This window comes from Sceloporus undulatus, chromosome 6, assembly GCF_019175285.1.
Source record: "Sceloporus undulatus isolate JIND9_A2432 ecotype Alabama chromosome 6, SceUnd_v1.1, whole genome shotgun sequence".
Classification (NCBI taxonomy): domain Eukaryota; kingdom Metazoa; phylum Chordata; class Lepidosauria; order Squamata; family Phrynosomatidae; genus Sceloporus; species Sceloporus undulatus.
In genome coordinates, this window is record NC_056527.1 from 31,993,620 (window position 1) to 32,005,274 (window position 11,655).

General features: G+C 40.3%; 1 protein-coding gene across 7 annotated transcripts in view; it reads left to right on the plus strand.

Moving 5' to 3' along the window:
* The window catches only part of PPP1R9A (protein phosphatase 1 regulatory subunit 9A), a 164,677-nt gene that overhangs the window by 144,543 nt on the left and 8,479 nt on the right, over positions 1 to 11,655 (plus strand). For 4 of the 7 annotated variants that reach the window (XM_042471796.1, XM_042471797.1, XM_042471798.1 and 1 more), the window contains 2 exons: positions 1,169 to 1,370; positions 8,875 to 8,994. In XM_042471796.1, the coding sequence (XP_042327730.1) occupies positions 1,169 to 1,370; positions 8,875 to 8,994 (322 nt within the window). The remainder of the gene's footprint in view (positions 1 to 1,168; positions 1,371 to 8,874; positions 8,995 to 11,655) is intronic. The other 3 variants (XM_042471799.1, XM_042471800.1, XM_042471801.1) reach the window with 1 other exon arrangement.

The following is an 11,655-nucleotide window of genomic DNA, read 5'->3' on the forward strand; positions in this document are numbered from 1 at the left end:
GGACCTCTCCTTTCTGCTCCCACTGAGCCTCACCCCACTCACCCCATCTCTTCAGTGTTTTAAAGGGACACAGATAAATGCCACATCCTGTTTCTGCCAAAAAGCACAGGTTTGGGGAGTAGTGGTGTCTCCCCCCACTTTAGGGTATCACTTGGTACATCCCACAGACCTCTAATGACACATGAGAGTAAGAGCTAGAACTGACCAGCATGAAAGGCTGGCTTCCAGCCGGCTTGGGCGCATGGTATAGACACAACACATGCCCTGAAGACTCCCAGAAGCCAACTTTATGTCGCTTGGCTGTCCACACATGGGCTGGCTTCCAGGCTCTCTGGCAGCATGGCATTTTGATGCTGCACACCATCAGAGTGCCTTAAAGTCTCAGCGGCGTAGAAAAGCCAGCTTTTTGCTAGCGCAAAAAGGAGCTGCTCTTTGCCTCTTTTTTTGGGCTGGCAAAAAGGCAGATTGGAGCCACGGCATGCTGTAATTTTCTTGTTAGCATTCTGTTCAGATGCTGCACGGCGCAAATCTGACATAAGAAAGATGATATGTGTGTGTATATATATCATATTATTTATAGATGTCTCTTCTGCAGATGTGCAGCCAAAATGATGGAAAATTAAAATCAATAAAGCAAATCAATTAAAGTAGAAACCACTTACTAAACTAGCACTGAAAGGCAGTAATTAGCATTGTTTGCAAGATTGTGTATGCAAGAATTTTGTTCAGTTCACATTTTGAGATGAACTTACCATATGCAATTCAGTATGGAAGCCGGAATCTTTCACTGTTTACTGTTACTCAAATTTTACATTGCAGTTCGCTGAACAAAAATATGTGTGTTAGGGATCCAACATATGTATATTAGTAGGGGGAAACATTTAAAAATAGGGAAATATATATATATATATATATATATATATATATATATATATGAGAAATGCACTTGAAAATGCAAACATGTTTTCTGGCAGACTTGTTTACTTAAAAAGCAAAACAGATACAGCAACAAAATAGCACAAGCTAGAAGTGGGAAAATGAGGGACAGGAAGTCAAGATTGGCAGATCCATCTGTCCCTAATTACGCTTTTTCTTTATTCTTTTTGTCTGTGCTTTCTTCAGAATCTTAACACCTAACCTGTATGCCTTCCTACTTTATGTTAAACAGGACAACTAAGGAGCTGTTGGAGTGCTCAGCAGGCCGACCCTCTTTGATCAAGCGGTCCTCCTCTCTCCCACATAATACTATGGCATTTACATGGTATGGAGAGAGCAGCAGGAGATCTAATTCTTCCAGCAATCTGCCTTCACCTACCAGTTCAACAGATCCTTCTTCCGAAAACCTAAGCCCAGCTAAAAAGGGGTCCAAGGTAGAAAAACAAGTACCTTATATATCCAGTGGCTGGAGTGACTGAAGCAGGTTCATGTTACTGGATATTTTTTTAAAAGGACCCAAGTGATGGTAACCATAAGGAACATGTTAATTATACAATATAAACACGATAAGAACATTCTAGATGGTCCTTCCTTTGTCTTTTGAGTCTCTTTAATTTCTGTTGCAGTAGCAAACTGCCTGTTTCACTGTGGATGTGATACCAGCCTGCTTGCTGAGGTTGTGTACAGTCTTTATTTAGGCTTTTAACAGACTTGCATAATTTGTTGATTTTGTGTAGAAAAAGGCCATCAGATTTAATGGACTGAAATGAGTGCACCTGTGCAAAGCAGAGGAGTTTTTAAACAAAAAGACACCATGCCACTTGGCCGTCTTCCCATCATATCTGGCTGGAAATGATAGGAGTTGTAGTCTAACACATCTGGTTTGGAAGATGACTAGAAAGTAGAATGTTGGCCCATAGAGACATTTTTGGAAAAGGAGGTTGAGAGGCGAAGATACTTGAGGAAAGGGCAACTAGCTTCTAGCAAAGGCCTAGTGGCATAAAGAGGCATAATGAGGGTACTTCAGAATTGATTGTCAGATCTAAAAAGAACTGTGATGCAAAGAAGCAGCTTTTACCACTGAACTAGAGGTAACTGGAAGTAGCAGCAAGCAAGAGCATGGAATAAAGTAAGCTTGCCAAGTAAGTAAAAATTGCCTTGACTCATACATATATTTTTTTCATACATAATTACCTTGACTGAGATAGAGGCAGAGGCACGTGTGGCTGCAATATGCTATCATCTCCAGCACTTGGGACAGTTACTTTACAAAGCTCATCACTTCTGCCTATTGGCTGATTGTCAAAATCCTATCTAGCCTCATGAGACACCTTATTCATTTATTCATTGATTTAAAATGATGCCACGTTTCTCAAAGGAAGTTCAATACACTATACAACATATAGTGTATACAAGAGTGTATATATTAATTATTCCTAATGATTGGCCCTCTGTCTCCACAGATTTTTCTATCCACTGATTCAATCATCCATGGGTTGAAAATATTCAAAAATAATATAAATTCAAAAAGCAAGCCTTGCTACTGCTATTTTATATAAAGGACACCATTTATATATATTTTATATATAATAAATTTATATTATATATTTATATTTTATATAAAGAACACCTATGTTATATAAAGGGCACCATTTCACTATGCCATTGTATTAAATTGGACTTGAGCATCCACAGGTTTTGGTATCCATGGATCCTGGAACCAAATCCCAGTGGATACCAAGGACCCAGTGTATTAGAAGAATGTTGACTTAACAAGCCAACGAAAATGTCAACAAAACACAATAATTTATTTAAAAGATTAAAAAATGAGCACAGAACTGAACATCAATGTAAGAGGACAGGACACCCGCCCAATTCTCTCTTAAAGGAGTAAGTTGCAATTGGCCACCTAACAGGGGTGTCACTAGAGGGCTACAAACCACGCCAAGTGACACCTCAGAGAAGGATGTGACCTGGTGTGCTGGAAGGTAGGGGTGCCTTTCTATTCGGGAAGCTGGCCAGCAGCTCCTCCAGACCCAGAAAGGCTGTGAGGTAGCAAGGGCAGCCTACCCACACCAGCAGCCATTTGTGGGCCTAGGTTGCCTTTTGGGTCTGATGGCTCTGCTGGCCAGGCGGTAAAAAGAGTCACTTCCCTTTGCCACACAGCCAACAGCTCTGCCAGACTTGGAAAAGACTGTTGAAGGGGAGGGGCTCTTAAAAAAAATACACAGCGGGTATCAAATATACTAGGTACACCACTGCTACCTAAACCATAAAGCATGTACCCACAGTATTGTTTGTCCTACAGATCATGTAAAATCCACCCATCATGGCCAGAGATGAGGGACTTTGGGATTTGCAGTCCAATAGTATTTGGAGTGCCAAAGGCTACACAGTCCTAGCATAAAGTTCCTGAGCCCATTGGAACCCTCTTTCGTTGAAATGCATCTTCTAGATCAGAGCTTATAAAGTTACTTTTTGGATGATAGCTCCCCAAAGCCTATGATGGCTATTCTGGCTTGGCAGGTTCTGGGAGTTGTAATAAAAAAATAACTTTTCCAAACTCTTCTCCACACTGGGGCTTAGAGGCACATCATGTCGCTATCTTGCTAACTAAGCTTGGCACAGTCTGGTCAGGTTCTGGTGAAGTACAACTTTGTAAATAAGCTACAGAAAACAATCCTTTTGGCAGCTTTTGTGGAGGGGAGGGCAGTCAAGAAATAAATGGATCACTTTCTTCCAAACAGGTTGACAGAGGAAGTTCAGAACTGCAGGACTTCCTTCCTCTGTAGGGAGCATAGTAGTTTCTGTCCTCTCTTTCTCCTGCAGCCCACTTCCTTGTTTGCATGGGATTCACTGCACTTGTCTGCATTGAGACCTTACACACGACACAGTCATAGCATTATGATTGCACTCTGACTGCTGTGGCAACAGCCTATAAAATCCTAGGATTTGCCATTTAAGAAGGGATATCTAGAATTCTCAGTCAGAGTCCTAGACCTTCACCAAACTTCAAACCCAGGATTTTGTAGGATAAACTCATACTAGTTAAAGTGGAATCATAGTGATATAATTATACTGTATAAAAAGATCTCTGGTTGGCCAGACTTTGTAGCAGAGCTTGGGAATATTACCATGCTGGCTAGGTGATTCTGGGAGTTGTAGTGATTTTGGGGGAAATGGGATGTCCAAGCTCTATTTATTAGGCAAATTATGAAATACAAGGCTGGTCTAGTGAGGAGACTATCTGCAAACCCTCAATACATTGGTTTGAGTTCTATGGTAGAAGAGTAATATCTAAATGTAATCAATCATACATAATTATACATGTGAAAGGCCGATCAGGTTCTGAAAGCTGACTACTGGGATCCTTCAACTCCAGTTCCCATGCCCCTAATTCCAAAACAAAAATATCAAACTACTGCTGTATTTAGCTATATTTTATAAGGTTCCGGTTTTATAAAGAAAAGTTCTTATTCTCAGTTCTTATTCCTGCATGGCAGGGGGTTGGACTGGATGGCCCTTGTGGTCTCTTCCAACTCTACGATTCTGTGATTCTATGAAATGAAGAGAGGACGAGTATTTTGATCCAAACACAAATAGATTGCATTGTCTGCCAGTTTATTGTAAGATAATATTTGATACATCCAATCAAAGTGCTGGCAAATTTTAAAATGTGTTCTGAGTCCTGTGTCCTATTCCTGGTCCTCCCTGCAAAACAAGATGTTTCCATCAAGCATCTTGGCTGTTACGTCTAATTCCATTTTGAAGTTCTTTGAACTAAGAAAATTGAATTATTACAAATATGTGTTGGTCATATCTTTTTGTTAATATGCATGTTGCTTTTAGCATGGTAGTTTGAGAATGATATTTTGTATAGCTGTGTTACATGTCCCACACATATACTGTTTTCATCTCTGCAGTATTTCATGAGCATCTGATGACCAATATGCTGGTGAAAATGGAAGCTTTTATTGTCATACTCTGAAATCACAGTTCAGGTGGCACGTGGCATGTGGCATAAGCTTCAGTGCAAACTCTGTTGAAATAGAACCCTGTTACATGCCTTGCTTTTATATTAATGAGGTTTTCACAGGATTCTCACTCAACTGTATCCGTAACATCCACAGTTTCACGGGCACTTCTCCCTTTTTTTGCCCGGCTTTTTTATTTGGCTGTGAGGTGTGTGTGTGTGTGTGTGTGTGTGCGCGCACACACACACACACACACACACATTGAACCTCTAGGAGCAGCCAAATGGAATAATTCTACCAATTCAGAACAGTAGCAATACAATTCCACACTTATGTTTGTGTGCAGTAGTAATACATACGACGGAATCTCATTTGAATAAAGCACTTAAAACACAATTTCAGAGACAAATATAAAAAGCCAAAACAAAACACCACCATCTTTTCTGAAATGGGAAAAGTTGAATGGAATCTCACTGATCTAACTGAATGTATACGTTTATACTCTGGTAAAGACTGATGGCTTGGGAAATCAAGAACATGTCGTGTCTTAAGCTGAAACTGCTCCAGTTACACATTTCCCATAGCACAGTACTTAGTGGAAAACACAGTCACACTATGGCTTGTATTGCATGGTTGTGAAGAAGGGCAAATAGTGCAGCACAGGGGATCATTGGCAGAAATGCCTTATTTTTTCTTTCTCTCTTTTCCCTTTTCTCCCATTATCTATGCTTCAGAACAAAAATGAAAGTGGAAAACCCCAGCAAAACTATCATCAGGTTGAAATAATGGCGGGGTGTTGTTTTTAACTGTACAGCAAAGTACTTTGGTTATACAGTGGTACCTCGGGATACGAAATACCCAGGTTACGAAATTTTCGGGATACGAAAAAATCCCATAGGGAATTATTGTTTCGGGTTACGAATGTTTTTTCGGGTTACGAAAAAACTTTTGGTGCTTTTTTCGGCTTTTTCGCACGGAATCGCGGCTTTTCCCCATTAGCGCCTATGGCAATTCGGCTTACGAAGGCTTTTCGGGTTACGAAAGCGGCCGCGTTACGAATTAATTTCGTAACCCGAGGCACCACTGTATAGAAGTTTCAAGTTTCTGAACTTTTGCAGTATTTCTAGGAAGGAACTAATAGGGGAGCCTGTATAACAGAGTGGTTTAAGTATTGGACTAGGACTCTGGGAGATCAGGATTTGAATCCCTGCTTGGCCGTAGAAACCCACTGGATGACCTTGGGCAAGTCACACTCTCTCAGAAGGCAATGGCAAACCTGTTCTGAGCAGATCTTGCCAAAAAATGCCATGATAGATTCACCTTAGGGTCTGCACAAGGTGGAAATGACATGAAGGCATACATCAACAACATATATAGTGTTTCTAAGAACTGCATGACACCATCAGGTTGTTTCAAAGAGACAGCCATGTAATGCTGTTTCAAAAAGCGGGGGATAAGGGGAAGAGAAATCAAGCAGCACTATTATGACTAGCTGGGTCATTTTAGCATGAGCTTTCATGGGTCTCAGTCTACAGAAACTCATGCTGAAATCCATAAATGCTCATGCTAAAATAAATCAGTCTTAAAAATAGAAAAGAGTCTTACAGTTTAAAAAAAAATTATTTCTCTAAACCTTCAACTGCTTTCTTGATGTTTTAGCTTCAGACTTGACTAATTGCTGGCAAATGTAAGCCAGCACTGGGATAGATGAGACAGATCGATCAGTAGCTTCTGGTTTTCATCTGCCAGCAGTTAGTTAGGTCTGAAGCTAGAAGTCTGATCTATCCCAATCAGGAAGCCCTCCCAAAGGAAGAAAAAAGGATTTTTAAACGTAAGAATTTAATTTCTATTTTGGGTTGTGGGGGCATCTCCGTGTGTGCCAAACTAGGAAAAGGGTTGTAGATAATGTCTTGAAGGAAGTACTGGATGGTACTCGGTGAGCAGTCGCAAATGTTGTGTCTGATAAGCTTATAGTGCAAACAGAAGTTGCAATCCTGGAATGGTTCCTGATGCATGATAGGAAAGAGACCAGTACCAATTGAATAACATTTTTACAAACAACACTGTTCTAGTGGGACAAGAGCCTCATATGATAAAGCCCTAAGCCTTTTGAACCATTTCAGCCTTTTAGAAAGGAAAGACATCCATACAAAATTTAGGGAAGGGGGTATGACCATCAAGGGGTGCACAGAGGGCCAGATGAAAACACCAGCCTCTGGACCTGAAGTTCTGCTCTCTTGGCTTAGGTTGGGATAAAAAAAAATCCTGTCCTCTACTAAACGCCATTTTTACTTCTTAAATGTTTACCTAGCAGCTTCTGCTGTCACAGCAAGTGGGAGAGGGGGAAGGGAAGGAGTGAAGGCACTGTATCTGAGCCTGTTTTATGTTTTATTTCCCCCTCCTAGGTCTGGCAACAACTTTGGAAGAGTGCAGGGGAAAACAGTTAAAAACTTTGTCCGCCAATATGCCATTAAATGAGCACCTTACACCACCTTGCAGTGTGAACAGCTGAATCAGTCAAAAAATGGGGAGGAGGGAGCACTGGAGTATCTTTTTATATCATAGGTCACTTAGCTCAAAGCATTGTGTTGGAAGATTCAAAACCTAAGAAGCCATCATCTAAATTTCGAGGACACAATTTGATCTAAGTGCGCTTTCTTCAAAGAAGCTTCTTGTGCAAGTAGAAGTATCCTGACTCAGTGATAATCTTTTGGTGTTTACAAATGTCACTTAAGAGGAGTTTGCAATCAAGTAATTTTTGATGACAATTAACTTCAAAGATTTCCTTTGCATTTTTAGCCAAAAGGATTATCCAACGTATCCATGGGGCATTCTGTAATCAGATGCTTAATTTAATATATTAACCTTTTCCTTTTTGCAATTTGCCTTTTAAATTTTACCTTCAAAGATTTATGGTCATGTAATGTTCCCATTGCCCATTGCTGGTTTTTATATGTTATGTGGCTTAGTTGTTTTAATGAACCTCAAAAGTATCACAAGTGTCTTGATTTTGGGGTATGTGTGTTTTGTTTTTTCTGTTGGTCTAACTGCATTGTGTTTCAAGCCTGATATATGCCATTGTGAAATTTCTCTAATGGCAAATGTGATTAATCTTGCGAAGTGCACATGTCACAAAGTATTCTGCTAAATAATTGCTCCTTTGTTGTTTATTTTTGCTAGAAAATGTAATGCTTTGCTCATTGCATTAGTTACAGGCAAAATGTCTCTTTTGTGTTTCTGTTTTAAGTGTAAAGTAATGCCTGTATTTCACAAAAGTTGAAGGTCCAGATTAAATTATTTGATAATTTAGAAGATTGCTGTTAGAAACAGGAACTCTGGCAATCACTTTGACACTGATCCAAAGAAGGACATTCTTTCTTATTGGGGGGGGGCACCCTTACATTGTGTTAAAGTGTTATTTTTTAGTTAAGTAATAACCTTTTCTGAGAAGATTTTGTTAAGGGAAAGGAAGTAGTCACTGTACTTAGCACACCACTTGAACCAAATGGCCATAAAAAATGAATGACTAAAATTTTTTAGAAGAGAAAGAATTAGATATCGTTACATTGCCTTCAACAACTCAACAACTGTTAAATCCCTTCCCTTGTAAATGTTTTCCCCAGTTTAAATAATTCCTTTTCACTTACATCCTATTTCAAACCAAGTATTGTGTCCAGAACCTCTAACTCAGTGGTATCTGCACTGCCTGGTTATCCTAAAGCTCAGTCCTCATAGTTAGAGTGTTATTTTATTTATTTTTTTAGTTGCATGCCTTTCCTTTTTAAAAACAACAACAATGAAATTAGGAACACATTTGCCTTCCTTGCATATTCCCCAGGCAAACAAGTGAATTGCCGCAGTGATTTCAGAGGTATGCCTTCTTTGCAGGAATCTCCTGTTACTTGCAGGTTTGTTCTCTTCTGTTTTGACCATTGTGTTTCATTTTGTTCTTTGATCCTTACAGAATTTAACTTTCACAGATGACTTCAGTCCAAGCAGCACTAGTTCGGCTGATCTGAGTGGTTTAGGGACAGAACCAAAAACCCCAGGATTTTCACATTCCATAGCACTATCATCAGACGAGGTACTTTATCTATGTGTTATTCATGTAGCAGGAAATAACTTCTGTACTCCCTGTGGACTATTTAATAGACCTAACTGCTCCTGGCTGGATATAGCTTTGAAAAATTAGCTTTCAGGACTGCTCTTCGTGATCAGAAGCTGTCAGTCTGTTTGTGAATCTGAACAAAAGAGTGAAATCCTCAGGGATGTACATGAAACCAAGCAGTTTATTATGCAAAACCTATTTTGAATCAAAGATCGGGGTAACAAAGGCAAATGCAATACTGATTTAGAGACCATCTAACTTTTAAATTCATAGACTTACACAAACTATGAGAGGGAAATTCAAGTCACAGTATAGAATGGAGTAGCATAACGTATAGCATACTTCAATCAATCCAATATATGTTATATGGTGTGTTTGTGTTTGTGTGTGTGTGTGTGTGTGTGTAAAAGGAGTTAGGAACGTGCAGATGTCCAGATGTTCTTGGACTGCAACTCCCATCAGTTCTAATCAAAGTATGCCAAGTTTCCCATCCCTAATAGAAAACAGGTTAATGCATATATACATTCAAATGGAAATAACCAGTCCATAATGGATCAAAAATCTGAGCTCATAAGAGCTTTATTTCTGAACCTTGCAAGCAGGCTGCAGGTGATGGAAATTTTGTGTGAATGATAGCCTGCATTGATTACCTATGCTCTCAGATCTGCTCCAGAGTCCATTCTATCTGGTTCTGATGGGAACATGGGAGAGGTCCTTTTCAGTGGCTGCCCCCAGAAACTAAAACTCCCTCTGAAGAGACAGACTGACACCCTCCCTACTTTCTTTTCCTAGATAAGCAAAGATTTTTTTTATTCCAACAGGCATTTCATTGACTTATGATGTAAGGCCCATCTTACACAATGTGCTGGATATTGCTAATTTCTGTTATGTATGTTTTAATGATACATGTTTCAACTTGATTTTAATTTTTTTCTGATTGTTAATGGAGTTTTAACATTTGTATTTTGTGGATTTTTAACATTTTTTAAATTGTCTTAAGCTATTTTGAGTCCCAATGTGGGTATAGTGTCAGGGATTTGAAGGGTTAAAACACAGCACACAGGGAAATGCTTGATGTGTGTGTGTTTGGCCATGAGCATTCAGCAGAGTGGCAAGGCTGATCAGCACAGCTGAAGCTCATTGGCTCAAGGACACTTCAGTGTCCAAGTTCACGTAGCCATGGATGATGAAACATGTGTCTGGATTGCACAGGAGACACATGACATGGTTACACACCTGAACTCACTGGGTTTGGGAGACCACATGGTCTGGAGACCATATAAACCCAGGGGTTGCAAGGGATAGCTTGTGGGTTTGAAGTAGGAGTTGGATTGGTATGGTTTGGAGTTTTAGAGATCTGGTTTTGTATAATAGCACTGTGAATAAAGAGCACTTTGGGGACTTTGTTTCTCTGGTGGTTTATCAGAAGAAGCTACAGCATCGGTTTGCTGTGTGTCCCTGGAGGTTCCTGCATTGCTGCAGTTCCTGGAAGACATCCAGTTGCTGTCATCCCAATTGGACTTTGGAGCCACGCTTCAGCTTCTGGAAATTGCCAGCTCTGCTACAAGGGTCTGATTTAACCCCAGGACTCGTTTGAGTTGCTGATAGTGGTTGTTGGACCCCAGCAGTTGCGCTGACATATAGATGATTCACAACAAGCATATAAGAAAGTTCTGAGCCACTGCTAGGCAACTGTGGAGGGAGCGGCCACCATCCCTCCCCATGCATCTACCCAATGATCAGCACTATCATGTTTCAGTGTACCAGAAGTGCCATAACTTCACTTCAAGATGCCATTTTGGCTGACTTTGGGCCTATTTTTTCCCCCAAGATTTGGAAAAAATTGGGCTTTCTGGTGGTTAAAAGATGCAAACCACCACATTTGGAGGACAATTTAGAGGGGCCTTTATCCAGTTTAGGGGTAAAAATTGCCAAAAATTTAGCAAAACTTTTTAAAATGAATCATGGATCAGTGGGCTTCTGCAGGCTTCATGGGTCATACATAGGGATCCAAAGCAGCATGCACCCCACAGGCTGTACTTTGCTCATGTTCTAGGTGAAACTTTTCCATATCTAATAATGCAAGTGACTTTTTTCATAGAAGAGGCCCCGTCAAATATTTGATTCCCTAAGGAATTCCATAATTGAGAAATGGATACAACATATGGATCCTATCACATACAGATGGGGAAAGTGTGACCTCTGGGCTGCATGCACCTCCCAAGGCCCCTCTAGCACCCACCTCAGTTATTTTGAAAAAAAAGTTTCACCCCCAGGTCCCCCATTCAATACTTTTTAAATGGTATGGGGGCAATTTTGCTATGTTCCTTTTCCTAAGCCATGTTGTGCTGAGGAGAATCCTTTTTCCACATAGGAAGCAAGAGAGAAGTTGACTCTGTTGACAGGTTACTTCCTCTTGGGGAAAGGGGGAAACAGGCCACTTTGGGGCCCAAAATAGCTCATAGGTCCCTGAAACATAGCAATATGGCTGTCAACCACATGTTGGGAGACCAAAAAATTATGGTGTTTTTTTTAGGGTGGGTCTCCATACTCCCCTTGGGGGGGGCAACTCAGCCCCCTAAATGTGTGACAGCTGCACACCCCTGCTGTAGGGTCTCTGTGCTAATACTTTTGACA